Source organism: Ochotona curzoniae, unplaced genomic scaffold, assembly GCF_017591425.1.
Source record: "Ochotona curzoniae isolate NIBS_2020 unplaced genomic scaffold, NIBS_Ocur_1.0 scaffold_4701, whole genome shotgun sequence".
NCBI lineage: Eukaryota > Metazoa > Chordata > Mammalia > Lagomorpha > Ochotonidae > Ochotona > Ochotona curzoniae.
In genome coordinates this window covers 75,338,180-75,363,643 of record NW_024467122.1, presented here as the reverse complement: position 1 = coordinate 75,363,643, position 25,464 = coordinate 75,338,180, and the positions used below count along the sequence as shown (strand labels likewise).

At 58.1% G+C, this 25,464-nt stretch overlaps 1 protein-coding gene across 1 annotated transcript in view; it reads left to right on the top strand.

The window, feature by feature from the left end:
• The window catches only part of RASGRF1 (Ras protein specific guanine nucleotide releasing factor 1), a 73,299-nt gene that overhangs the window by 37,399 nt on the left and 10,436 nt on the right, over positions 1-25,464 (top strand). The window contains exons 6-22 of the mRNA XM_040969151.1: positions 1,495-1,574; positions 3,925-4,118; positions 4,467-4,576; positions 6,359-6,477; positions 6,948-7,108; positions 8,417-8,480; positions 9,388-9,524; positions 12,187-12,269; positions 13,742-13,990; positions 15,328-15,698; positions 16,404-16,529; positions 17,658-17,828; positions 18,529-18,635; positions 19,001-19,113; positions 20,139-20,199; positions 22,093-22,196; positions 23,588-23,672. Coding sequence (XP_040825085.1) covers positions 1,495-1,574; positions 3,925-4,118; positions 4,467-4,576; positions 6,359-6,477; positions 6,948-7,108; positions 8,417-8,480; positions 9,388-9,524; positions 12,187-12,269; positions 13,742-13,990; positions 15,328-15,698; positions 16,404-16,529; positions 17,658-17,828; positions 18,529-18,635; positions 19,001-19,113; positions 20,139-20,199; positions 22,093-22,196; positions 23,588-23,672 — 2,335 coding nt within the window. The remainder of the gene's footprint in view (positions 1-1,494; positions 1,575-3,924; positions 4,119-4,466; positions 4,577-6,358; positions 6,478-6,947; positions 7,109-8,416; positions 8,481-9,387; positions 9,525-12,186; positions 12,270-13,741; positions 13,991-15,327; positions 15,699-16,403; positions 16,530-17,657; positions 17,829-18,528; positions 18,636-19,000; positions 19,114-20,138; positions 20,200-22,092; positions 22,197-23,587; positions 23,673-25,464) is intronic.

The following is a 25,464-nucleotide window of genomic DNA, read 5'->3' as shown; positions in this document are numbered from 1 at the left end:
AGAGCCCTCCCAAATCCCCACTTGGCCCAGGGGAAGGAGTTACCAAGTCTGCAATGGGAACAAAGCCTCCTACTTTAGATCAAATCCCTGCCATCCATTGGGCTTCAGTGTTCTTAATGAGCCAGGCATTTGGTGGGAAAAACAAGGGCTGAGGGCAGGGGAGTCCCCTTGAAAGTTAACATGTGCCTGACTCCACTGACCTGGGCGGCACTGATGAGTGTCAGATGGGGTGTAGAGGGGAGAAGGACTTGGCTCATGGTTGTGTCATGTGGGCTTATGTGGTGTCTTTGCTTAAGACTGTACCCACAGGGGCAAGAAGCAGAACTGAGGCAAGGAAGAGAGCCAGAATACCAGGTCAGAGACTGCTGGGTGTGTGGCGCTCACAGCCAGGTCCCGCACATGTCTGGAGGCCCCTGGGGTTTCTTTATGGGCACAAGATGAGGCCCTCCAAGCCCACACCAGAAGAACTCAGATCACAGCTTGCATTCCCCGACTGGCCTTGAGCTGCATCACATCTCGCCTTTTAAAAGGCTTTGGGCTGGGATCACTGGTTCTGCATGCTCGCCTTACCTGCCATGTCAAGGACCACCCGAGGTGCCTCGGCAGAGACGGGAAGAACCAGTGGGCAGAGGGCAATCTTGGCCCAGTCAGTCCTAGGCAGCCTTGACCGTCATGATGTGGGCTGCCCCAGACCAAGCCAAGCCAGGACAGTCCTTTCTCCAGTGGCTCTCCAGCACACAATGGTGTTGGAGGGCAGTGGGTGATATCCTGTCCCTCCAGACTCATCATGGCCTGGATGTCCCTGAAGAGGCTGCTGCAAGAGGTCTGAACTTGGGTCTCTCCCCTGAGCACCCGCCCTTTTTTTTCCTTTTCATTCTTGTCTGTCCCTGACAGCCCTGCAGGCTGTGGCACCCAGGTGATTGAGCAGTCTGGGCAGGTTCTGGGGTTTCTCCTCAAGGTTAGTCAAGTGCAGACTGGTTAATAGAGTGCTGGCCAGAACCTGCTGGTTTTCCACCTTAGGAAGTCCCCTCTGACAGCTGCAGCCAGCATCAGTTGTGGACACAGCTGCAAGTCCTTCCCAGGATTCCCATGGCCCCGGGGAGCTGTCCTGCCATTATGGGCTTCTCTGGTGTTCTCCAGAGCCCTGGGTTCCCCCCCAACCACAGAGATCTCAGGGACCCTCGCCGGGGGGGACCCCCTCCCCCAGCCTCATGGCCCTTGATCCCCTCCTCAGAACAACCCACACCCTCCCTTGACCTAAGAAAGTTGTAGCAAAGGGATTTTCATTTTCACTCTGCACGAGGCCAGGCACATTGCAGTGCCCCTGCAGCTCACGGACAAGAACCCTCTGAAGGGTGTAAGCTGTGGCGGTATGTCCCACCCCCTCTCCATTCTAAAGGGACCCCTGAGTATGGTGGGGTCTAGGGGAAGGGAAGGGTCTCAGGCATAAAGCTCCCTGGCCTGGGTTGACCCCCCAGTCCTTTTCTCTTACAGCGAAACCATCATGTTTCTACACCAGATCTTCTACCAAGGCCTGAAGGCCCGCATCTCCAGCTGGCCGACGCTGGTCCTGGGTGAGTAGCCGGCTCTCATGAATGCCCCCAGAGGGGCCCCACTCCCTTAGCCAGGACCCCAGCCAAGCGTTCCCAAGCTCTATTTCTAGGCAGAAGTGGAGTGTTTTTGGTTTACTGTCCACTTTCTGCTTTGAAAAAGACTTGTAGCCTTGTTCACTTGACAACCTTAGAAAACCCAGAACAGCAGCCAGCATTTGAAAATATCCGCCACGATGCTGCTTCCCACGGCATCACGCTAAGGCAACTGCGTGTTTTTGTCCCTTTTTTTCTTCTGTGTAGATCTTGGTGTTTGGTTTTGTTTGTTCAGCTCACATAATTGCAAATGTGCTGACTGTAGAATTGGGATCCTGCTGTGTGTGTGTTCACTCCAGCACCACAACCTAAGACTTCTGGCAAAAACTTGCTTTCTAATGGCCAAGTACTACCCCAGACTCAGTCCTCTGTGACACCATAGCCCATGGGCAGCTGTAGGAGCTGTTCCAGTTTTTGGTTTTCTGGGGGATGAGTTTATTATTATTTCATTTATTTGACAGATGGGAAGACCAAGAGAGAGAATATCTTGCATTAACTGGTTCACTCCTCCAAGTGGCCACCAGAGCCAACCATGGGTAGGCTGAAGCCAGACTCAAAAGCTTTTTCTGGGTCTCCAATGTGGGTGCAGGATCCCAGGCTCTTGGGTCATCCTCTGCTGCTTTCCCAGGCCACACACAGGGAGCTGGATGGGAATGGGAACAACTGAGATTCAAACGAGTCAGCCAGCACTGCAGGCAACAGCTCAACCCACTGTGCCATGACGTCAGCTCCCACCTCCCCCGCCCCCAGCTTTCATTATTAGAAATAATCAGCTGGGCCTGGACCGATAGCCCAGCAGCTAAAGTCCTCACCTTGAACATGCTAGGATCCTATATGGGCTCCGGTTCTAATCCCAGCAGCCGCACTTCCCATCCAGCTCCCTGCTTGTGGCCTGGGAAAGCAATCAAGGGTGACCCAAAGCCTTGGGACCCTGCACCCATGTGGGAGACCTGGAGGAAGTTCCTGGCTCCTGGCTTCAGATTGGCACAGCACTGGCCTTTGTGCTCAGTTGAGAAGTGAGCCATCAGACAAAAGATCTTCCTCTCTGTCTCTCCTCCTCTCTGTATATCTGTCTTTCCAATAAAAATAAACAAATCTAAAAAAGAAAGAGAAAGAGAGTCAGCTAATAGGTGCTGTTAGTGACTGCCTCCTTGGGCCACATTTCCAAAAGCAGAATTACTGGAGCAGAGGTTCTTGCTTCAGACCTCAGAGCTGCCTCCCAAAGTCTGTGAGAAATGGAATTAAAATCGGAGTGGATTCTGCACAGGGGGGCGAAGGGATGCAAAGCCCAAGTCCTAGGCAAGTGTTTTCATCCAGGGGCTTAAGACCCCTGGAGCTGACCCACTGCCCTGCAAGAAACCTGCCCTGCCTTTACCCAACATGGTCACCAAGTATCCCCCGCAGCTCCCCTACCCCAACAGGGTGCTGTTGTCCCCCCTTCCTTCCTGTGGCAGGTGTGTGCCACAAAGCCACAAAGCTGCGGTCTCTTTGCTATTAAAGACAATCCCTTGGGGAGTGAGAGAAAAAGCCCCCTCCCCCAGTGGGGACGGTCCTGTTGGTCCCTCCAAAGAACACTTTAAGACGAGGTCTGCCACAGGGAGGATAGGTCTGGGGGAGCCAGCAAGGCAGCATCCACACTCAGGGCCGGGGGTCACAGCGAAACACCCCCAATCCCAGGCAGGGCACTTGACAAGCTGGCACATGCGCCTGGTGGACGTAGCAGCTGGAACTGGCCAGAGGGAAGCCATGGTACAGGTATCAGGAGAGTCAGCTGCAGGCTCCCTTCTGATCTCCTTTCTGTCACTCCCCTGGAGCGCACCTGGGTGGACGCAGGGAGGAGTCCCCTGATCCCACAGGGAGCTGCAAGGGCTGGAAGCACTGCCATGGGGACCCCAGATGAGGCTGGGCCTGCTCCTTACACCCCAACAAGGACCAGGCATGTGGGACCTGGGCACAGCAGCCTCCTGCAGCCAACAGCTATTGTGGGAGTGACAGTCATCCACCACCGGAGTCCCTTCACCACCCCCACCCTCACCACTAGACATGGAGGGGTTGTGACTGTATACCAGGTGGAAGGTGGGCCACAACCTCTTGCTGGACTTCCAGGCCTCCAATGCAGTTCCAACAGCTGGGCCCCGCTGGGTCCCTGGGTAGGGCAGGGATGCCAGAGCCAGCCCTGTATCCAGACTACACACGCACACACACGCACATTCACACCCTGTGGGCGCCCTGGCCGCGCACGCGCACGCGCACACCGACCATCTCTTGCTCCCCACAGCCGACCTGTTTGACATCCTGCTGCCGATGCTTAACATCTACCAGGAGTTTGTCCGCAATCACCAGTACAGCCTGCAGATCCTGGCGCACTGCAAGCAGAACCGCGACTTCGACAAGCTGCTCAAGCACTATGAGGCCAAGCCCGACTGCGAGGAACGCACGCTGGAGACCTTCCTCACCTACCCCATGTTCCAGGTGCCCCATGCAGGGCTGCTGGGAGGGCAGACTCGGGGCAGGACCGTGAGCCCCAAGGACGGGTGGGAGAGGGGAGGCCAGCCTCCAAGGAGCCCTGCCTCCCGGCCCCAGGAAGACCTGGGATGAGCCAAGTCCTGCCCCACATAAGCAAGAGACCAGGGACCAGAGGCGCACCTGTCGCTTCCCCAACCAGGGAGAGGAGAGTCCCCCAACTGAAAGGACGAACTCTCTCTCCCTCCTTCCATGCTTCTCTGTCCCCTGAATCATCACGATCTCTCGCTGGCTCCCTGTCCCCATCTGTCCCTGTCCTCCCACCTCTCTCCCTCCCCCTTCCCCCACCACCCGCAGATCCCCCGGTACATCCTGACCCTCCATGAACTCCTGGCCCACACGCCTCACGAGCACGTGGAGCGGAACAGCCTGGACTATGCCAAGTCCAAACTGGAGGAGCTGTCCAGGTGCGCCCTCACCCCTGCCCAGGTTGGGTGGAGAGTGGGGAGGGAGAAGGGAACAGCCCATAAAGCAGAGGCCTCTTGCAGGGTCCTGAGGGGCTGATGGGCCAGCCCAGGTGGGCCCCTGCTGGAGATAGTGGGGGCTCCTGGACCTCACCTTGGGGAGCTGCCGTGGCACCCCAGATGTTGTGTGTTCACTGTGTCCTCCAGTGTCCTGAAGCCCCAGGGGGCTGCTGGGTGCCAGGCCCCCCTGTATGCCCAAGGCTCCAATAGGCAGTGCCCACTCCAGGAACCCCCAGCCTCTGGCCAAGGCCCCATCACTGCAGTCCAAAAGTAGTGGCTAGCTGTGCAGATGCAGACAGCCAGGGCAAGGGGTGGCCTGCACGAGGAGGGTGCCGGTGAACACACTTGGGGTTTTCAGATGGGCTCAGTGTGGGCAACGACAGGCCGCGGTCTAGTTGAGTTCGCAGGTTGGGGCTGAGCAATCCCAGGATGGAACTGCCAGAAACCAAGATGGAGAAAGAATCCCAGGAGGAGTCGGACGGCGGGGGAGGGGAGCTCCGTTTCTCCGGAGCACCTTGAACTTGGGGTGCCCATGAGACACCCACACAGAGAGGCAAGCTGGGAGCGGAGTGCCGGAGAGGGGTCAGCTGGCCAGGGAGTTCAGCACCAGAGGACAGATACACTGTGGAGGGTGCGGTGTGGACACAAAAATGAAAGGGGGGGCGGTACTGAGGCTGAGCCCTGGCGTCTCTGCTGTGTGGGGGCCAACAGGTGGAGAAGGGCCAGGTGGTCAGAGCACCAGGTTCAGCACCAGCCCTCCCCAGGGCCCTACCATCACTCAGTACCCTGGAGCTTCCTGGGTCGCGGGGGGGAGTGGTAGTGGGTCGGCCGTGGGGAGCTCCGGGTTTCCAGCTGGCCAGAAGGAGAATCAGGTTGGAATAGACTATGGCAGGGGCTGCCTCGACCCTTGCTGCCCCCAGAGAATCAGAGCGAGAACATCCCAGTAGGTAGGGCGGGGATGCTCTGTTCTTCCCACACCAAGACCCCACTCCCTCCATCATGAACACTCTTCCCTAAAGCGGAAGCTGGGACTCCCACAGGACAGTGGGGCTCCACGACCCTGGTTTATGCCCCATCCTTTCCTGATGCAAACAGGTGCAGGTGGCAGAGGAACCAAGGTGAGGGTCCTGGCTGCAGCAGCTCTTCCCACCCCCAGACACCGGCTCCCAACTACCTGCCCCCAGCCCTGAACCCAGCCTTCGCGGCAGAGAAGTGGATTTTCCTATTCTTTCCTCCTCTTGTCCCTGCTGTTTCCAAAAACCTTCCTTGCCGACTTTTTCCGGGACTGCTGGAAGCCCGCCGGGCCAGTTGAGGGCGCTCGCACCCACCCTTGGCCACCAACGCTTCATGGCTCCATAAAGCAGTGCCATCTACTGGACGAATGGGGAATTGTCCTGGTTCCCTGCCACCGTCCGTGTTCATGGCCTTGGTCAGGAATCAACCCTTTCACTACAAAACAATTAGCCCTGTGGGGATCCCGCTGGCATAAAGGGCACAACCCTCTGGAGAACCGGTGGAAGGGAGCAGTGGGAGGATGAAGCGACAGGAGCAGGCAGGTGCCTCGACCAGTGGATGAGGAGGCGGGACCTAGGTAGGGCCATGGACGGAGGACTGCCTGGTTCCTGCCAACCTGCAGCTGGTGCTTAGGAAATGCAGGCTCCTCACCTGAGGGCAGGCGTTGTCCCAGGGCCTGGCCGGCAGCCAGGATAATGTTCCACCCCCTAGGATAATGCACGACGAGGTGAGCGAGACCGAGAACATCCGCAAGAACCTGGCCATTGAGCGCATGATCATCGAGGGCTGCGAGATCCTCCTGGACACCAGCCAGACCTTCGTGAGACAAGGTTCGGGCGCAGGGGTGAGGCAGGGTGCTCCTGGGGCTGTCCGGAGAGGTGCACCTGGCGCTGGACGGTTCATGCTTCTGATTGTCCCCGGGGGACCCTGGCCTGTCTCCGTGTGTGTGTGTTCCAGAGAAGTCCTTGGAGGGGAGATTCTGGGGTGGAGGACGGGGACAGAATGGATCACCTCTGGGTCTGTCCTGCTGCCTTGTTGTCTGGGGACCGAGGTCCCAGCATCTCTCACACCACCCCCAGATCCATCGCAGCTTCAATCCCACCACCAGGACCATGCCCTGGAGGGCTCCCCAGTCTGGGAGGGCTGGAAGGGGCATCCCAGAGGCCAAGATGTGCTGTCCAGGGGTGGCCCTGACAATGGTGTGCTGTCGCCTCGTCCCACGGCTGCTGCAGCTGGCACCCACACCGTCACAGCCGCATCAGGGCCGGGGATGGGCTCAGGGTGGCTCTCCCTTCCGCAGGCTCCCTCATCCAGGTGCCCATGTCGGAAAAGGGCAAGATCACCAGGGGGCGCCTGGGCTCCCTGTCCCTCAAGAAGGAGGGCGAGCGGCAGTGCTTCTTGTTCTCCAAGCACCTCATCATCTGTACTAGGGGTTCCGGGGGCAAGCTGCACCTGACCAAGGTGAGCGCGACAGGGGCTCGTGCTGGGCCCCGACCCAGCCCAGATGGGGAGCGGGCGTGTCAGAGACATGGGAGCACATACAAAGACATGCTCACACATACATGCACACACAGACTCATGCATGCCCACACAAGGGCACATGTGCAACATGCACGTTCTCACCAATGCTCACACACATGCATACATGCCTAAGCTGGTGCCCTTCTTTACCTGCAAGCTGACATGAGCAGCGGGTTCACAAGGCATCAATGGGAATGCTTGAGGGAAGTGGGAAGGTGAGAATGGAGCCTGCGAGGCTCAAGGTTTGAACAGGCGCTAAGAGGAGGATGTACTGGGGGTGAGGGTGATGTGTCTGCAGGTGTGTGTGTGCGCACGTGTGGGGCGTCTCTTTCCCAGCCAGGAGTTGTCCACACAGAGCTCCTTACAGCAGCTCCCCAGTTGCCACTGTGCCCTTAGAGTAGCCCAGGCCTTAGGGGCTCCTGAGTTGCTCATACCCAGGACCTGCCCACAAGATCTCCAAGCATTTCACGGGACCCACATGCTCAACCACCCAACCCAACCCACAAGGCTAAGAGGCTCCCCTTCCTGCTGCTCACAGACCCCTTCACTCATGCTACATGCTTCCCGGCACTCTCCTCCTGGGTCTCTGGCCCTAGCAGGGGCTGGCACATAGGAGTTAACAGCGAGCTGGCTGGCCAGGCTGCCCCAGCACATGTGCAGCCCCTCCCCTTGAAGCCTGGCGGTTGGAAAGGACCATGGTGCCCTCAGTTCAGCCAGGTCATCAGGGAAGCAGCTCATCCAGGCTCCGGATGCCCAGAACCTGCCGTGACGCCAGCAGAGGGAGCCGTGGTCCAGGGAATGTGCGGCTGGTGGTGTCATGACCTGTTGGCCCATCACGTGGTCAGCTGCAGGGGGAGGTGGGAGAGGAGCCTGCAAACACTGAATCTGTCCAGGGCTGTGCACCCACGGGGAGGCCATGGTCACAGCGTCCCCTAAGTGTCCCTGACCCAGGCCACACCCCTCAAGTCACCAACAGGGACACAGCCGTCCAGCTTGTAGACCTGTCAGAGATCTCATGGTCCCATCTTATAGGCAAAGAGGTGAAGGTAGCAAGGCACAGTGGCCCTCCCATTTGAGCCACTTCCCTGGGCTTCTTCCTTGAACACATGAAGCTCAACTGCCCCCTCACTGCCTTTAACAGAGGCACCTGCGCGCAGCGTGTGGGGTGCCCCACACTGTCACTCCCGGGGACACAAAGCAGGAACACCTGCCCATGCACCCCACCCAGGACCCGCTGCTCTTTTTCAGAATGGAGTCATATCCCTCATCGACTGTACCTTGCTGGAGGATCCAGAAAGCACGGAGGAGGAAGGTGAGTGTGACAGTCGTGTGTGTGCACATGTGTGCGTGTGTGTGTGCTGACACAGAAAGCAAGCACCTTTCAAGAAGGTGCTCCTTGATCCACCCTTGGACCCGTGGGGGCCCGAGGAGCAGCCAGCATCATCATGTGTGGGAACACCATCGTCTCAGTGAACACATCTCTGTGGCGGGACTAACAACTCGGGGGGCCCCTTCCTGTCCTCCACTGGAAAGGTTGGGGAATGGAGGAAATGTGGAACTGAGGGGAAACCCCCACACACGCTCCCACTTCCTGGAAAGCCAGCACAGCACGGCACCCCCACACACACCTCAAGTCACCAGGCAGAACATGCTCCCCTGTGCCAGCCAGCCATCCCCAAATGAGCTGCTGGGGTGTGCACAGGGACCTGGCAGGCATCAAGTGTCACACATGAAACCCAGGAGAGGGGGGCTGGGGGTGAGGGTGGGGGACGACACCATCCCAAGCTTGCCTAGGCAGCAGGTGGCCGAGCCGATCCATCTCCCACAATGCTCCATGCATCAGGTGCACCTGTGGTTCCCAGGGGAGCAATGGGAAGCTCCTCCCACTGCCATCTTCACAGCTTTGGAGGGTCCATGCAGCCTTCCAGGCTCAGGGCTTCCTCTTGTTCTGGAGAGGTTGGGGTTGGAGGTGGTTCCTGGCCTGGCTCAGCTGAGCTGTTAGCACTTCACACAAGTCTCAGTCACAATGTGTATCCCGGCTCTGAGGCCTCATCTCTCCCTGGCCTACCTCTCAGCCACTTGCACCGCCCCCCACCCCGGTCTTTCAAATGAAGGGGAAAGCCATACATTTGAGAAGAGTGACCTGGGACGGAGCGCCCCCCGGTAGGCAAGACAGGACCCCATACTCACTCCCCTGCCTTTCTGTTCCCCACGGGAAGCCAAAGGATCCGGCCAAGACGTTGACCACCTAGATTTCAAGATTGGGGTGGAGCCCAAAGACTCCCCGCCTTTCACAGTCATCCTGGTGGCTTCGTCCAGACAGGAAAAAGCAGCGTGGACCAGTGACATCAGCCAGGTGAGCGGCCGCGAAGCTGTCCCTAACAGCAGGTATTCCCAGCTGCCCTCACCAGCTGGAGGCTGGTGGGAGGAGATCACCACATTTTTCTCTTGGGAAAGAGCAACAAGCTTCCAGGTCCACGCCCCAGCCAAGGCCAAGGTCAGCCAAGCTGCCCAGCGCAGGGAAGCCCCTGGGCCAGCCTCAGTGCAGCCTGCAAGCCCCTTGCATTTGAATTGCCTGGTCCTGCTCCTCCCACCTCTGGGACCTGTAGGGGGGTCTGCATTTTAGTGCATACCCAGATCCTTGGTGTATCGGTCATAGAGCGCTGGCCCTGGGGGACTGGGAGCACAGCCACAATCAGATGTCAAGCCCAAGGTCATGGTTGCAGAGGAGGGTCATCCTGTTTCAGAGTCAGGCACCTTGTGGAGAGCACTAGCAGGAAGCACAGGCTTGGGAGGTGCCACTCAGCAGGCCCAGGGACTCTCACGGGCACCTGCAGCACTGACCCATCACAGCAGCTGGGTGCACCTGCGTGGCCTTCGTGTGTGGCATGCTCGAGTCAGATAGCAGCTAATGGCAGGAGGCAGAGAAGCAAAGCTGTGGCCGGGCCCCTGGAAGTCAGTGTTAGCTAGCAGTGGGAGCTCAGACTGCCCAACGTAGCAGTCCCTCCCTTGCTCCTCCTTCTCCTCCCAGTGATACACACTACCCCCCTTTCCAAACAAAGGCTCCCTGGGGGCCGCCAGCTAGCCTGCCAGCTAGCCTGCCTGCCCCTCTTCTAGTCCCAGGAGAACACGGTGGGTTGGGATGCAGCCCAGCAGGGCTGTGACCTTTCCCAGGAGAACCCCAAGGATAGCTTTTCACATCACCAGGAAGCCACGGCCATCAGGGGTTCAGGGCACCTGCAGTTGGCACTGCTGGTACCAGTGGGTATGGAGTCCTCCGGTCCTTCTCCCTGGGGACCCTGGTGGCCATGTGCCCAAACTGTCAGCTGCCTCCATAAGGCACCCACCCCATGTGGTCTCTCCCTGTCACACTGGAATCACTGCTGGAAACCAGAGCTAAAGTGCTTGTGAGGGATGGAAGGAAAGGAGAAGGTAGTGAAATGGCTCAACAAGCTAATTCTGCCAGTTCCAGGACCCCATATGGGCACCGGTTCGTGTCCCAGCTGCTCCACTTCCCATCCAGCTCCCTGCTAATGTGCCTGGGAAAGCACTAGAGGATGGCCCAAAGCCTGGGGACCCTGCACCCACGTTAGAGACCTGGAAGATGCTCCTGGCTCCTGGCTTCAGATTGATTCAGCTCCGGTTGTTGCACCTACCTGGGCAGGGATCCAGCAGGTGGAAGATCTTTCCATCTCTCCTTCTCTCTGTAAACCTGCTTTTCAAATTAAATAAATATTTTTTAAAAGAGAGAGGGCTTGGGTTGGGCTGGGAAGCAGTGATGAGGGCTCGGGCAGTTGGGTCTCTGTCACCTGCAAGGGAACCCCAGTCTGGGTACCCAGCTCTGTGAGCCACTGGCTGTTGCAAGCATTTGGGGAGTGAACCAGCAGATGGAAGCTGTCTCGTGCACACATACTTTCTGCCTAATAAATATGTTCTTTTACACTAAATCCTTTTTAGAGGTATTCATTTATTTGAAAGACAGAATCACAGAGACAGATCTTCCATCCACTGGCTCACTCCCCACCAATGGCCTCAGTGACCAGAGCTGAGCCAGAAGCCTGCAGCTCTGTGTTTGTCTCCCACATGGGTGGCAGGGCCCAAGTCCTTGGGTCATCTTCCACCACCGACCCAGGTGCATCAACAGGGAGCTGGATCGGAACTGGAGCAACCAGAGGCCAATCAGCACCCCCGGTTGGGCAGGTGGCAGCTTACCCTGCAATGCCATGATGCTAGTCCCTAAAAAATGCATTGAAGTCAGAATGGGAAGTGCAAATGGTGACATGCCCCCGCCCGAGGTACCCCATCTGGGGGGAGCCTGACCTCCAGGACACCTGCCCCCCGCTGTCTAGCCTAGCAGCTGCGCCTCCCAGTAACACACATGCCCTGTGAGTGGCCGCTGCCCTTCTTGGGTTTGCCCCAGGCCAAGGGCATGGAAGAAAGCCCAGGGCAGCCCCGCCACTGCACGTGGTGTCTGTGCCTTTCACTCTGTCGGGATAGGTAAGATTTGGATTTTGAGCTTTTTCAGGAACCAGATAAAATGCATGCTCCTCTGCACCCCTCAACCCTTTCCTGCCCCTCTGGCACCCCACCTATAGGTGTCTTCTCTGGAATCCCACTCCTGTCCCCAGAGCATGGACACCATGGTGGCCGGCAGCAGGGAGATGAGGCCAACACTCTGGGGCTGGGGAACAGAAGCCCTGCAAGGCCAGCCACAGTGGAGCTGACCTTGGCCTTGACATCGGCTCCAGAGGACAACCACAGAGTGGCCTGCGTCAGGCACCTCCTTTGGCCAACTGCCCAGCACAGTTGAGGCACTGCCCCCATTCCACAGATAGGAAAATCAAGGGTCGGGTAGGTCATGCAGCTGCCCAAGGTCCCTCTGCTGGGTCCTGGCTCCTGGCCAGAATCCAGAGGTCACTCAGCACTGAACCTGACATGGGCAGCATCCCTATGTGAGGCATGGGCAGGGCTGAGACCCTCCTGATGGGATCTGACCTGGCCCCTTTGTGTCGCTGCAGTGTGTGGACAACATCCGCTGTAATGGGCTCATGATGAACGCCTTTGAGGAGAACTCCAAGGTCACGGTGCCGCAGATGATCAAGTGAGTGCCAGCCCCAGCGCCAGCGCCACCCCGAGGGCACGACCTAAGACAGCAGGGAGGTCCCCAGGGAGAGAGGGGCCCACACTGGGTCCTGCCTGCAGGTGGATGGAGGTGGGTCAGCGTGTTCCGAGCTCACGTCTGAGAGGAGGGTTACTTCATTTGGTGTCAGGCCATGCAACACATAGAGACAAGATAATGATTGAAAACCCACAAAACACTGACACCAGACTCGCTGCGCTTGTTGTAATGACTCCCAGCAACAAGGCAAGCCTCCCCTTGTCCTTCCCACCTCCACTCCGTCCTCTCACCTCTCAGCCTGCCGGTGCCGCGACCCCAACTCCCCAGCATCTGCTTCCAGTTTCAACTCTGGTTCCTGGCTGCAGCTGCCGGCTGGTGCAGACCCAAGAAGGCAGCAGGTGATAGAAAGCTCAAGGAATTGAGTCCCTGCCATTCCCACACACCAGCATTTGGAACCAATAGATTTTCTCTCTCTCTCTCTGGCAAACAAGCGATAATGAAATGCAATGCAGTGGGCGCCTGATTTGCTGTCAAGATTCTCAGTAGTCAGCACAAAAATCCAAACCTGACAACCAAATATCACCGTGTCCCCTAATTCAGTTACTAAAGGGAGGTGTGACCATGCCAGCTGATTAGTCACCAGGGGGCGCTGTGAGCTGCAACAGCCGTCCTGGCTGCTGTTCCGAGTGCGCCCAGCAGAGGCCGCTGGCCTCAAGCTCACCAGCCACTGAGAGCAACCCCTGCTGCTGCGCCCCAGGGTCCTGGCGCTACCCTTGACATCTGCGAACGTCCAGTTTGGGGAGTGTCGGAGGAGGGATTCGGTTGGTGCGGCCTGGGTCTGACTCCCACCCCAGGCAGCATTCGCCATCCCTGGCGGCCCCTCAGGAGGTGGCTGGTCTTTTTCCATAAACCAGGACATTAAAAACATCCAGCGCATGGGGCTCTGTGTTGTGACATCATGGGTTAAGTTTCTGCCTGCAACACCACAGCCCACATCAGAACAGGAGTTGGAGTCCCAGCTGCTCTGCTTTGATTCCGCGCCCAGCAGATGCACTTTTAAAAAGCAGTGGAAGAGGGCTGAAGTGCTTGGGGCCCTGCACTCATGTGGGAGACCCCGATAGGGAAATCTGTTTGCTGCCGTGAGCAGCCACAGAGACATTTTGACACGACAGGGTTCCTGCAAATTTGGAGAACTTTTTAAGTTCATCAGCTTTTCCCTGTGTTTCCAGGGATTGTCACACGCCTTTTCCAAAGTCATACTTCTAGAATGGTCTCTGTTCTCTTCAGTGGCCGCAGCGCATTTGGGGCAGGAGGGCGGTGATGAGCTCAGCCCCTGGGGGAACTCACAGCTGGCGAGAATGAGACAGGCCCACCGCGGGTCCCCCCGGACGGCTTGCGACCCAGATGCCTACCCCCTCCTCCCCTACTCCTGCCCGACCTTGGTTCCCCCGCAGGTCGGACGCTTCTCTGTATTGCGATGACGTGGACATCCGCTTCAGCAAGACCATGAATTCCTGCAAGGTGCTGCAGATCCGCTACGCCAGCGTGGAGCGGCTGCTGGAGCGGCTCACGGACCTGCGTTTCCTCAGCATCGACTTCCTCAACACCTTCCTGCACTCCTACCGCGTCTTCACCACCGCCGTGGTGGTGCTGGGCAAACTCATCACCATCTACAAGAAGCCCATCAGCGCCATCCCTGCCAGGTGTGCGGGGCCCAGCCTGCACTGCCCCATCGCGGAGTGAGGAGGCAGGCGGGTACAGTGCACGGGAGGGGTTACCTGGGCAAGAGAGGGGGGCACTGCCCACCATCACCGCTCAGCCCCAGCCTTCTCCCAAGGACAGTGATGCCTCAGTTTCCCCCATTAAGAAAGAGAGAATGGAGGAGCTGACACAACGGCTCAAATGACTAACCCTCCAACTGTAAGTGTCAGCATCCCATAGGGGCACCGGTTTGTGGAGGACAGACCAAGTCCTTAGGATGCTGCACCCATGTGGGAGACCTGGAAGAATCCCCTGGCTCCTGGCTTTAGATTAGCTCAGCTCTGGCCATTGTGACCAGAGGACCGTCTCTCTCTCTCTCTCTCTCTCTCTCTCTCTTTCACCTTCTCTCTGTAAATCTGCCTTTCAAATAAAAATACATAAATCTTAAAGGGGGAGGGGAGGAGAGGAGAGACGGATGAAGGGACAAGTGGGAGAGGCCGAAGGGAGTAAGCTTCCCGCTGCTCTGCCTGGACTTCTGCCTGCTCTGCAGAGGAGAGCCGGCTTTGGGGGATGACCCGGGATCAGGAGGTCAGAACCCCACCCCACCCCTAGTCTTGGCTTCAAGGTCATCTTTCCTGGATACATCAGAATGGCCCAGCCAACTGGGACCAACTGGGACCCACACATGCCCAGAGCCTGGCCCCAGGGCCCCCAGAAGGCAGTGGCCAAACAAGGACACCCAGTGGAGGTGGCTTTTGCCCCTGCCTTTCTCACACACCTGCTCTGAGCAGGGTGTGGAAGTGGCCACCCCAAGCAGACAGGTGCCATCCCAGTGTCGCACCATGGGAGGATTCCAAGGTCAGGCACAGTCACCAACATGCCCTCCCTGTGCCAAGGTTAGTGGCAGACAAAGGGCCAGCCTTGGCTCCCCAACAATATGGGACTTTCCGATGGGCCAGGCACTGATCCAACGCCTGGGCCTCCTTCCCCTACCCCCGCATGCCAAATGCTTCCACAGCTGAGGGTGATGCCGAGCAAGACGAGCGAGACATGGAGCAGGACGTGGGGGGAAGCGGAGGGGAACTGACAGGGTCCCCCCTGCAGCCCAGACTGAGATACAAGCAGGAAGTAGTTGCACATCCTCACTTACCATACGTGGAAACTGAGGCAAGGGGTGGCGAGACCTGTGGCTGAGGCCACCCGGCCGAGGCAGACAGGAAGGAGGAGACACAGCAGGTGCTTGCCTGGCTTCCTGTCTAGGACTCACCCGCCCAGCCTCCGGCTGCGCAGGCAGGCCAGCCTGGACTGACCGTCCCTCCGTGCCCCTCCTTCCCCGTAGGTCTCTGGAGCTGCTGTTCGCCAGCGGCCAGAGCAGCAAGCTGCTCTACGGTGAGCCGCCCAAGTCCCCGCGCGCCGTCCGCAAGTTCTCCTCTCCACCCCCGCTGTCGCTGAGCTCCTCCTCGCCCAGCCGCCGGCGGAAGCTCTCCCTCAACATCCCCATCATCACGGGCGGCAAAGCCCTGGACCTGGCCGCCCTCAGCTGCAGCTCCAACGGCTACCCCAGCATGTACTCCGCCATGTCACCCTTCGGCAAGGCCACACTGGACACCAGCAAGCTCTATGTGTCCAGCAGCTTCACCAACAAGATTCCGGACGAGGGAGAGGCCACCCAGGAGAAGCCCGAAGATGCGTCGACACTCAGCAAGCAGGGTGAGTGGGGAGGAAGCAAATACACACAAATACACATATATGCATACACACACACACACCCCAGGCTCTGGTCACTCCCTAAATGCCTCCAACAGCCAGGACTGGACTAAGCCAATGCCAGCCGCCAGCAGCTCCATCCAAGTCTCCCACAGGCAGCGGGGAGCCAATCACTGGAGCCATCACCACTGCCGCCCTGGGCATACATCAGCAGCCCACGCTGGGAATGAGGCCCAGCCCTGTGAGACCTGGTGAATCACACCTTCTTCCCAGGATCTTAAACCCTGGGCCAACCGCCCACCCCTGAAGGAGAGCTCTTGGTCCCGACTTCACCTGGAATCTAATTGCTCCAAGGGGCTCCCCTTTGGAAGTCACCAGGGATACGACTGTCCTGAGCCAATCAGGGAGATGTCACCCTAAGATGCTAAGAGACTTTGCTACTCAAAGTGTGTGGGGCCAAGCCAGCATACAGATCTTATTAGACATAGAAGTGCACAGATACCCCCCAGGGACCTGCACAGCCCACCAGGACCCCCCAGGCCTGGCTGTTCAGAGGTGAGGAGTCCCTAGTGTGGCAGCAACAACCTTGGAGGTCTCCCGTGTTCCCATGCATGGGGCAGCCACAGCCCTTAGACGTTCCTCGCCTTCTGCGTGGTCTCCGCCCACCGCGCAGAGAACAGCTGTAGCATCTCCCCACTTCCCTCCCAGGCTCAGAGGTGTCCGTGCGAGAAGAGTCTGACGGTGACCAGAATCAGAGTGATGACGGTGACACGGAGACATCGCCCACGAAATCCCCAACAACGCCCAAGTCGGTGAAAAGCAAGAACTCTTCAGGTACGAGATGACCAGGGTAGGGGTTGCCGGGGAGAGGGTCATGGGTGAGACCCTGCAGAGCAGCATTCCCTGGAGACAGGACCACCCTGATGATGTCACAGGCTCCCCCGGGGGTAGGTGGCCAGGGCTGCGACAGGGCCTGGTTGGGTCCTGCTCCCCTCACCGTACTCCAGGCACGACTGTGTGCGGTGGGCAGGGAGGCTGGCCAAAGAGGACCCTGGGATAGATGGGGTCACTTAGGTCCCTGTATGCCAGGCTGGGACAGCCCTTTCATCCCTCGGTTAGTGCTATTTTTCTTTTTTGTTGTTGCTGTTTATGGTTTAGTTTGTTTGTTTGAAAGGCAGGGTGATGAAGAGAGGGACAGAGAGAAAGATCTTCCATCCACTTGTCCACTCCCTGAATGGCCACAATGGCCTGGGTTGAGCCAGACCGAAGTCAGGAGCCTGGACCTCTGTCCTGGTCTCTGCTGAGGGTGGCAGGGATCCGAGTGCTTGGGCCACCTCCGCCTACCTCCCCAGGCTCATGTGCAGGAAAGCCAGGACTCGAACCAGCGCTCCTAGAGGATACCAGCGCTGCAGGCAGCAGCTTAAAGCACTGTGCCACCACATCGGCCCCACGCTTTGGGTCCTAGAAGGACATCATTTGTCCCTCGCTGCATTAGTGCTGGAACTATGTACTGAGACAGGCAATGTGGCCACCCCGCCAGGATGGGGAACTGACCACTGCGTGATCTTTCCATCTGCCATCTGCTGTAGGCTGTCTCCCTGAGCCCCAGAGGGACTCAAAGACACGGAGAGGTGAGGTGACTCACCAGGTCACGCAGCTGTGCCCATGAGCCTGCAGGCATGAGCAGTGGGTGTGGGGTGTCAGGCTTTGAACAGGTGTATTTTAGATTCCAGTATAAAGGATCAGCTCATCGCTTCTCGGCCTTTTGGCTAAAATCAAGTGGAAGGATCAGCCAGGTGCGTTGGGAGCCACAGAGGGACAGGAGCAGTGTCAGAGTGGCTGGCTGACCCTTCCACTTCACCCTGGAGACTTTCATGGGGCTGCCAGCAGCACCACCTGGCAGAGCCCACCGAGGGCCAGGGACAGCGCAGGGTGCTCAGGGCCAGTCCCCTGTTCTCACAGAGTTCCCACTCTTCGCCTACAACAATGGGGTGGTGATGACCTCGTGCCGCGAGCTGGACAGCTCCCGCAGTGCCCTCTCAGCTGCCTCCGCCTTTGCCATCGCGACCGCAGGTGCCAACGAAGGCACCCCCAACAAGGAGAAGTACCGGAGGATGTCCTTGGCCAGTGCAGGTACGTGGGGCTGGGAACAGAGACACACACTCACACATACCCGGCCTCAGCTCTGGGCTCCCACATCCTAACTGTCCATTCTAGCATACTGGGTGCTGGGTCATAGCTCCTTTCTTGGCACCCCTTCTGGGCTGAACCTAGGTACTGTCCCCCTACATCTGGAGCCCCAGGGGCTCAGGCTGACCTGTAGCCTCCCTTGCAGCTCCATTGTCCTTCACCACTTGGTCCGCTCCACTCACAGGGGGAGGCCTGCAGCAGAGGGGCCAGTGGCCCCGTGCGGGTCTCCCAGCAGCCTCTTGGAGACAACAAAGTCTACCACGAGTCCAGTACTTGTGGGCTGTGCTGCCTGCGAAGTCACGACCTCCATCCTGGGGCCCTGAGCTTGCTTGTGGCATGTTCTCAAGGTGGAGTTTGGCATCGGTTCTGCTTATGACTCCACCTTCCTGCTGATGCACACCCCGGAAGGCAGCAGGTGATGATGGCTCAGTCCCATGGGAGACCCGGATGGAATTCCCAGCTCCTAGCTTCAGTCTGGGCCCCACTGCAGCTGCCACAGGCATTTGGAGAGTAAACCAGAGCAAATCTGTCTCTTGAATTTGGAAAAAAAAAATCCCGGTCAGCCCCACCTCTCACCCCATGGCCCAGAAGCCCTGAAGAGCCATCTCAGGGCCCCTGTCCCCTCTGCCATGCCTCCCACCAGGCTTTCCTCCTGACCAGAGGAATGGAGACAAGGAGTTTGTGATCCGAAGGGCAGCCACCAACCGCGTCCTGAATGTGCTGCGACACTGGGTCTCCAAGCACTCGCAGGTAGGAGCTCCCCCAAGCCGCCTGGGCCGGTGGTTCCTGGAGACGGGTGGGCACAGTCCCCAGAAACCAACAGCCGTCCCAGCAGGATCGGGGGAGAACCCCAAAGCCACCCATTGGGGGATGTCAGGAACACACAGAGACCAGGCACCTCCGTCTGCAGCAGGAACCGCAGGTAGACCTGTGGGTGCAGCAGGCCAATGGCTCACCCTTGATTTTGCCCTCCCCCTTGCCAATGTCCCCTGCCTCTTAAGTTTCGAAGTCCCACTGTGCCCAGCCGGGCAGCCAGTAGAAAGTGAATGAGGCAAGCGTGGGCAGAGACCTCTGCAGAGCAGTAGCCAGATGCGCCCATCCCACCTCCCTGGCAGGACTTTGAGACCAATGAGGAGCTCAAGTGCAAGGTGATCAGCTTCCTGGAAGAGGTGATGCACGACCCAGAGCTGCTGACCCAGGAGCGGAAGGCGGCAGCCAACATCATCAGGTACGGGCAGAGCCAGCTGTGGGCAGCCCGCGCGGCCCGAGAGGCAACACTACACCTGGTACCTGCAGCTCCATGGACTTCAGAAAGTTTAGGAACAATGTATACACAGGGGGGGAAATGCCATTTTTATTTTATTTTCAAAGGTGGAAAGAGAGATGAAAAGTGTCTTTCACTCATTAATTCACTCCCCACATTTCTGCAACAGCCAGGGCTGGAACAGGTCGAGGCCAGGAGCCCGGAGCTCTGTCTGCATCTCCCATGTGGGTGGCAGGAGCCCAAAGGACTTGAGCCACCACCCGCTGCCTCCCAGGGTGCACATGAGTGGGAAGCTGGCTTGGGAGCAGAGCCTGGACTCAAACCCTGACCTTCCCATATGAGATGTGGGTATCTTCACCAGTGATTTGACACACAGCAAGGTCAAGACCAGGCCCGTGACTCTCACAGTTTCATGAAACTTTGGGGAAGTCCTTCATGTTCATGGATTTATAATAAACGTATTCTCATTTTCCATGAACTTTTTCAAGTCATGCCTGATGATGCCCGGCCAGGATGCCACTGCCTCCAGCCCAAGCCCTGCAGAGCGTGATGCCCCGCCAGGTCTCCATCCATCATGATTGTGGCCCTTGACTCGGACCATCTGCCTGACCTTGACGGTCCACTTGCCTTTCTCACCTCTGCCGGGCCCCTCTCAGCTCAGCTGTCCCCTTCCTTACCTGCTTGCCATCCTCCCCGGGCCTGGGGAATCCCTGTCTACGAGGCCCCGCCCTGCTGCTGTAGGCACCTCACTCATGCAGCATGGGGAGAAGTTAAGAAGGGGCTGGTACATCCAGGCAGGGCACAGGTGTGGGGCGTGGCTGTCCGGGAGGGAGGCGTGGCTGTCCGGGAAGGAGGCGTGGCTGCCCGGGAAGGAGGCGTGGCTGCCCATGAGGGAGGCGGGGCTGTCTGGGAGGGAGGCGTGGCTGCCCGAGAAGGAGGCGTGGCTGCCCGGGAGGGAGGCGGGGCCTCACCCGCCTGTTCCTCCCCAGGACCCTGACCCAGGAGGACCCAGGGGACAGCCAGATCACGCTGGAGGAGATCGCACAGCAGGTGAATCCACCTGTCCACCCCCCCACCCTTATCGGTACTTCCATCTGAATTGAACACATCTACAAGATCACGAGTTGGTGTTTCCTGCCCAAAGGGTCATCTGGGGGACACAACTCCACCAGGAGACACCAACACCTCCTTTTACAACACCCTCAGTGCGGACCTCAGGACCCCCCAGGTCCCTGCTTCTCTCTCACACACGGCCCCACTGGAGAGCAGAGAAGTGGTAAGGGCAGCCCTGCTGGCCCCTTGAGGGCTGCCACTGACCCATCTTCAGCCGCTACAAGCACAGCTGCCTCTGGCATGGCCCTCTGCTCCCCACTTCTCCCACCCCTGCCTCCAGCTTCCTCAATCAGGAGTCTGCTGGCCTGGAGCATGGCTGGGACACACCATCACGCCTCTGAAGGCAGAGGACTGGAATTGGGGGTAGTGCAACACCAGCCATGACTGCCAGCCTGGTGGAGGGGAGGAGGCTGGCAGAATGCTAATCTCCTCCCCTACTCTGCTACAGGAGGGCCCTCCTCTGGCTCCCATTGCCCATCAGGGGCCCCTGGCTCCCCTGAAACAGCCTGGGACTCAGTGTTCCCTGACTGAGCTGCTCCTGAAACCGGAGCCAGTAACCCTGTGAGCACACAGTGGCAAGCCTCAGCCCCCAGTCCTCCAAATCCCCCACCCCTGAAGGCTTTGTGCTTCTCCCCACGTTGGCCCCCACCCTGTATGATTCAAGGAACACGCAGGACTCCCCACCTCCCACCCTTACCCCCACCCTCTGACAACACACACACACAGGCCATGAATCTGACTCCCTAATCACCAGCATCCAGCCAGGGTCTGACCAGGCAGATGTGGTCATTGCCTGCTCACCAAGGAATAGGAGGGAATAAGGAGGGTCTTGGCCAGAGAAGGGGGCTCTCTGCTCCAGGTGGATGTCTCTTCCCTTATAGACCACAGCCATGGGCTGCTTCGGGGCACTGGGCGCTGCCAATCAAAGCCCAAGTGACCAGAACTGCTCCCCTGCATGGCCTGGTCAGCCTCCAGTGACCCTATTCCTGACCCAGTCCTCTGTAGATGTGGAGATCACCCAAGACCCTCCCAGCATGGCCTCTGTGCCCAGGAAAGCCAGCACTGCCCTCCTGTCCTCCAGGCCCTGCTGCTGTTTCCTGGGTTTGTCCCCTGGCCCAGGAGGCAGACACCACTCACGTGCTTTCTGCTGCAGGAGCTTTGGAACCAGGGTCAAGGTCCCCAGCCTTGGAGCAGGCAGCAGACTCTGGGCACAGGACGGGGACATGGCTCCAGGCGCATTGACACCTGGGTGTCCACAGCTGCTCCAAGTGTGTGAAGGGAGTGGCACTGAGCCCATGAGAGACTCAGGTGACACTGAGGGGAGCCACAGCCCGGGAGCTGGGGCACCCATGCCATGCCCTGTGAGCCATATACAGCTGAACAGTACAGTCCAGACTTTTGCTTCTGGAAGCTTCCATTGTCTCCTTCACAGACTGCGGTGATGGCAGCCTGCAGGTAAGCCAGGTCCGCGCAAGAATATATGACAGTCCTAACACACAGGACATACACACAGACCTACACACACGCAGGCCTACACACACACACACACACACGGAGACCTGCGCACACACACACACACACACAGCCTGGACCCACACACAGGCCTATACGCACACACAGACCTACGCATACACACACGCGCAGTTCTGCACAAATTCACGTGCACACACAGAGGCCTGCTCATAGACCTGTGCAGTGCAGAGCTTGGCAAGCAGTGGGGTCCAGCTCCTCCCATACCCTCCTTCCACCCACCCACTCACTCGCCAGGGCAGAGGCACCCTCAGCAAAGTGGCAACCCTGTGGGCCTGACAACAGCCCTTGCTCCCGCAGGCTGAAGGCGTGAAAGCTGAGCCCTTTGAAAATCACTCAGCCCTGGAGATCGCGGAGCAGCTGACCCTGCTGGACCACCTGGTCTTCAAGAAGATTCCTTATGAGTGAGTGGCGCAGGACTCCACGCTCTCCTCTGCCCATCCTTGGGGGGTGGGCAGTAGGCAGCAGGACTGCTTACAACATATGTGTGCAGGCGCAGGCTATGGAGACAGCTTGGGAGTTTGAAGACTGCCCAGGCCTGATGTTGCTCACTCTGGCCCAGAACTGGTCACCCCACCCCTGCTCGTCCTAATCACATGACTCAGTAATCTTGCATCCCTCCTTCTCCATCTAACAGGAGTGTTTGTTCCTAAGCTCTGAAGATGCTGGCATGCAGCTTTCACTCTGGTTTGTAAAGTGGAGATAAACATGTTTGCAAACAAATATGCCTGCAGAATGCCCCAGAATTGGAGCCAGCAGATGGGGGAGGGTGCAAGGGGAAGGCAGCTGTGATTCACTGCTGTGTGTTTGGCTTCTGCCCTCTTGCGAGACACTCCCGCCTGGCACCTGCGAAGCCCTCCCCAACTCCTAGGGGAGGCTGGCGATCTGCACAGCACCCAGTGCTGCTGGGGTACAAGGGGGTGAGGGGGCATTCGCTCACTTCCTCCCCCTGCTGCTGGTCTGAAGCCTGGGCAAACCCTGTCAGGGCCTTCCCACAACCTGTCCCAGTTCCCAGAGCTCGCTGCTTGTGTAGCCTGCAGGCAACTTCTGTTTCTCCAACTCCTGGTGAGGCCTCCTCACCACTGTCCCACCCCCTGCTGTGGGGAGACTGAGATCTGGGTTTCCCTCAGCAGGAATCAGGACCGTCTCAGCCAGTGGCTGTCGCTGTGCTAAAACATGTGGGGCCACGAGACCAACCAAGACAGACTGTTCCTGTAGCCCCTGTCTGGGCCTTGTGGCCCTGGGCAGCGTGCTGGAACCACATGCGAGAGGGATGATGCCACAGTGAGGCAGAAAGCTGGGACAATCAGGAAGGGGGCCAGGCTCGCTGTCTGATCACAACCTGCAGTCACAGGAACTGACCAGGGACCAGGGACAGCTGCATCAAGTCTTTCTAGGGGCCCTACTCCAATGACATCATCACCTCCCACTAGCTCCTCCTCTTAAAGATCCCACCACCACATCAGAGACCAAGCTTCCAACACGTGAGCCTTTGGGGAGTCCACTTACACCCCCTCCCAGCCACAGCCAGGACGATGCAGAGCACCCACCATGCCTCATAGTGGGTAATGCACCTTCCCTCACGCCAGACACACCATAACCCCCTGAGCAGAGCACCGTTCCTATTTCACAGTAGGGAGACTGAGGCCCCACACTGTGAACCCACATAGCAGCTACAAGACAGAGCCAGACTGGGACCCAGGGTTCCTCCCCTGGGAGCCCCAGAAAGATGAAGAAGCAATGACGCCATGAAACCAGCAACTCTCACCTCACCCTGTCTGGTTATCACCCATAGGGAGTTCTTCGGCCAAGGCTGGATGAAACTGGAGAAGAATGAGAGGACCCCTTACATTATGAAAACCACAAAGCACTTCAATGATGTGAGTACAGGGTGGGCAGCGCCTCCGTGTGTGGCTGCGGACAGGGTGGGCCATGGCCGCGTAGCCAGGGGCTGAGAGCTTCACCTTGAGTACAGAGCTCCTCCTGTCCAAGGGACTGTGCCTTGAAGGGTCCCACGAGAGCGGACAAGGACAATCACCCAGCAAATCTCGAGCCAGCAACAGCTCAGGGCAAGCCCTCAGCACCCCCTCACTCCCCACCCAGCAGAGTAATGGAGAGGGATAAAGGACCAGGGCGAAGGGGACAGAGGCCTCCTTGCCAGGCATCTTATTTCATGACTTCCCCAAGGCCTGAGAAACAAGTCTTGTTTGGTTGGAACATCACACCCAGCTTTTCTCTGATATGTATAAGGATGCTGCAGCAAGCTTGTGGGAAATGCCCATTATGGAACAAAATAATAATAATAATAATAATAAACTGCACACAGATTCCAAAGCTGTTTTGGCGCCACAGTGAAATAATCTTTACTATTACCGTTTAGTTGAGAGATAGACAGGAAGCTCCAGGCTGTGTGCCAGCCAGCACCCCAATTCCCGGGACGTCATCTCTTTCCTGGGATGCACATGAGCCGAAGACCAAACTCAAGCCATGCCACTAGGATATCTTAACCGGAGTCTTAGCCACTGAGCTAAACACACCTGCCTCCAGCCTTATCTTTTGTTTCCATTTCCCATAACTATTTAAAGTGCCCTCATACATTTTCTTTAAACACTTGAAGCTTCCTGAAAGTTTGGCTGAATGTTTCAATTGCCCAGGATGCAACATCCAGACACTTCCGCCTCTCATAACAGGTGCGGTGACCCCACATTACAGACATCAGAGGCCCCAGAGCTCCAGGGCACTGCCTGGGGAAGAGATGAGCAGGGGCCCAACCCTGGACCAGGAGTCCTTCTTGTGGACACATAGAGAAGCACAGGTTCTCACATCTGCTGAGACCAGATGACATGTGCACACAGCAGGTGCTGCCTGCCCTGGCTGCCTGGTGCACAAGAGCCATGTAGGGGGAGACCCAGCTCCTGCAGCTTCCCCACATCCGCCCAGGCAACCACAGGAGCCTTGGACTCTCAGCCTCGTGACAACCCTGCCCCCGCTCACACTTGGCCTGGTCCTCTTCAAGGTTAATCATCAACACCCGCCAAGAGCCTGGGCAGACGGGGGCGGGAGTGGAGGACTCCACTTGTCCTGACTGCTCTGACAAACCCAATCCATCTTGGGGGGCCCTGGCAGCCTGGAGGACATGAGAATGGTCCAAGCAAGTGGACCAAGCACCAAGTGGCTGTGTGCTGTCTGGAACTGGCCCTGGCCTTCTCTGTGTGGTGAGATGGAGTGAGGGGAGTCAGGACCAGAAGTGAGCATCCAGGGGTGACCGCTTACTGGGCAGTGTGCCCGGGGTTTTGTAAGCAGCAGCTTCCTTCCTTCTGTTTGCCCCGTTTCATGAGGAGAGAAATCAAGGCTCCCAGAAGCCATCTCTGTGACTCAAGCCCACATCACACAGCACCAGTCTGCCTTTGAACCCACACAGCTGGGCCTCAGAGGCTGCTGCTGTGGGGTCAAGGCACCCAGACCACTAGCTTCTATGATTGGATCACCATGGCCTAAAGCCATGCTTCTGCATCTCTTCCTGGCTTCATTAACTCTTTTTAAAATTTAACTTCAAAGGCAGAGAAATAGAGATCTTCCATTCACTCTCCCCCCGCAAATACCTACCACAGCCAGTACAGGCCCAGGCTGATGCCCCAAGCCTGCGACTCCAGCTAGGTCAGCCACATAAGC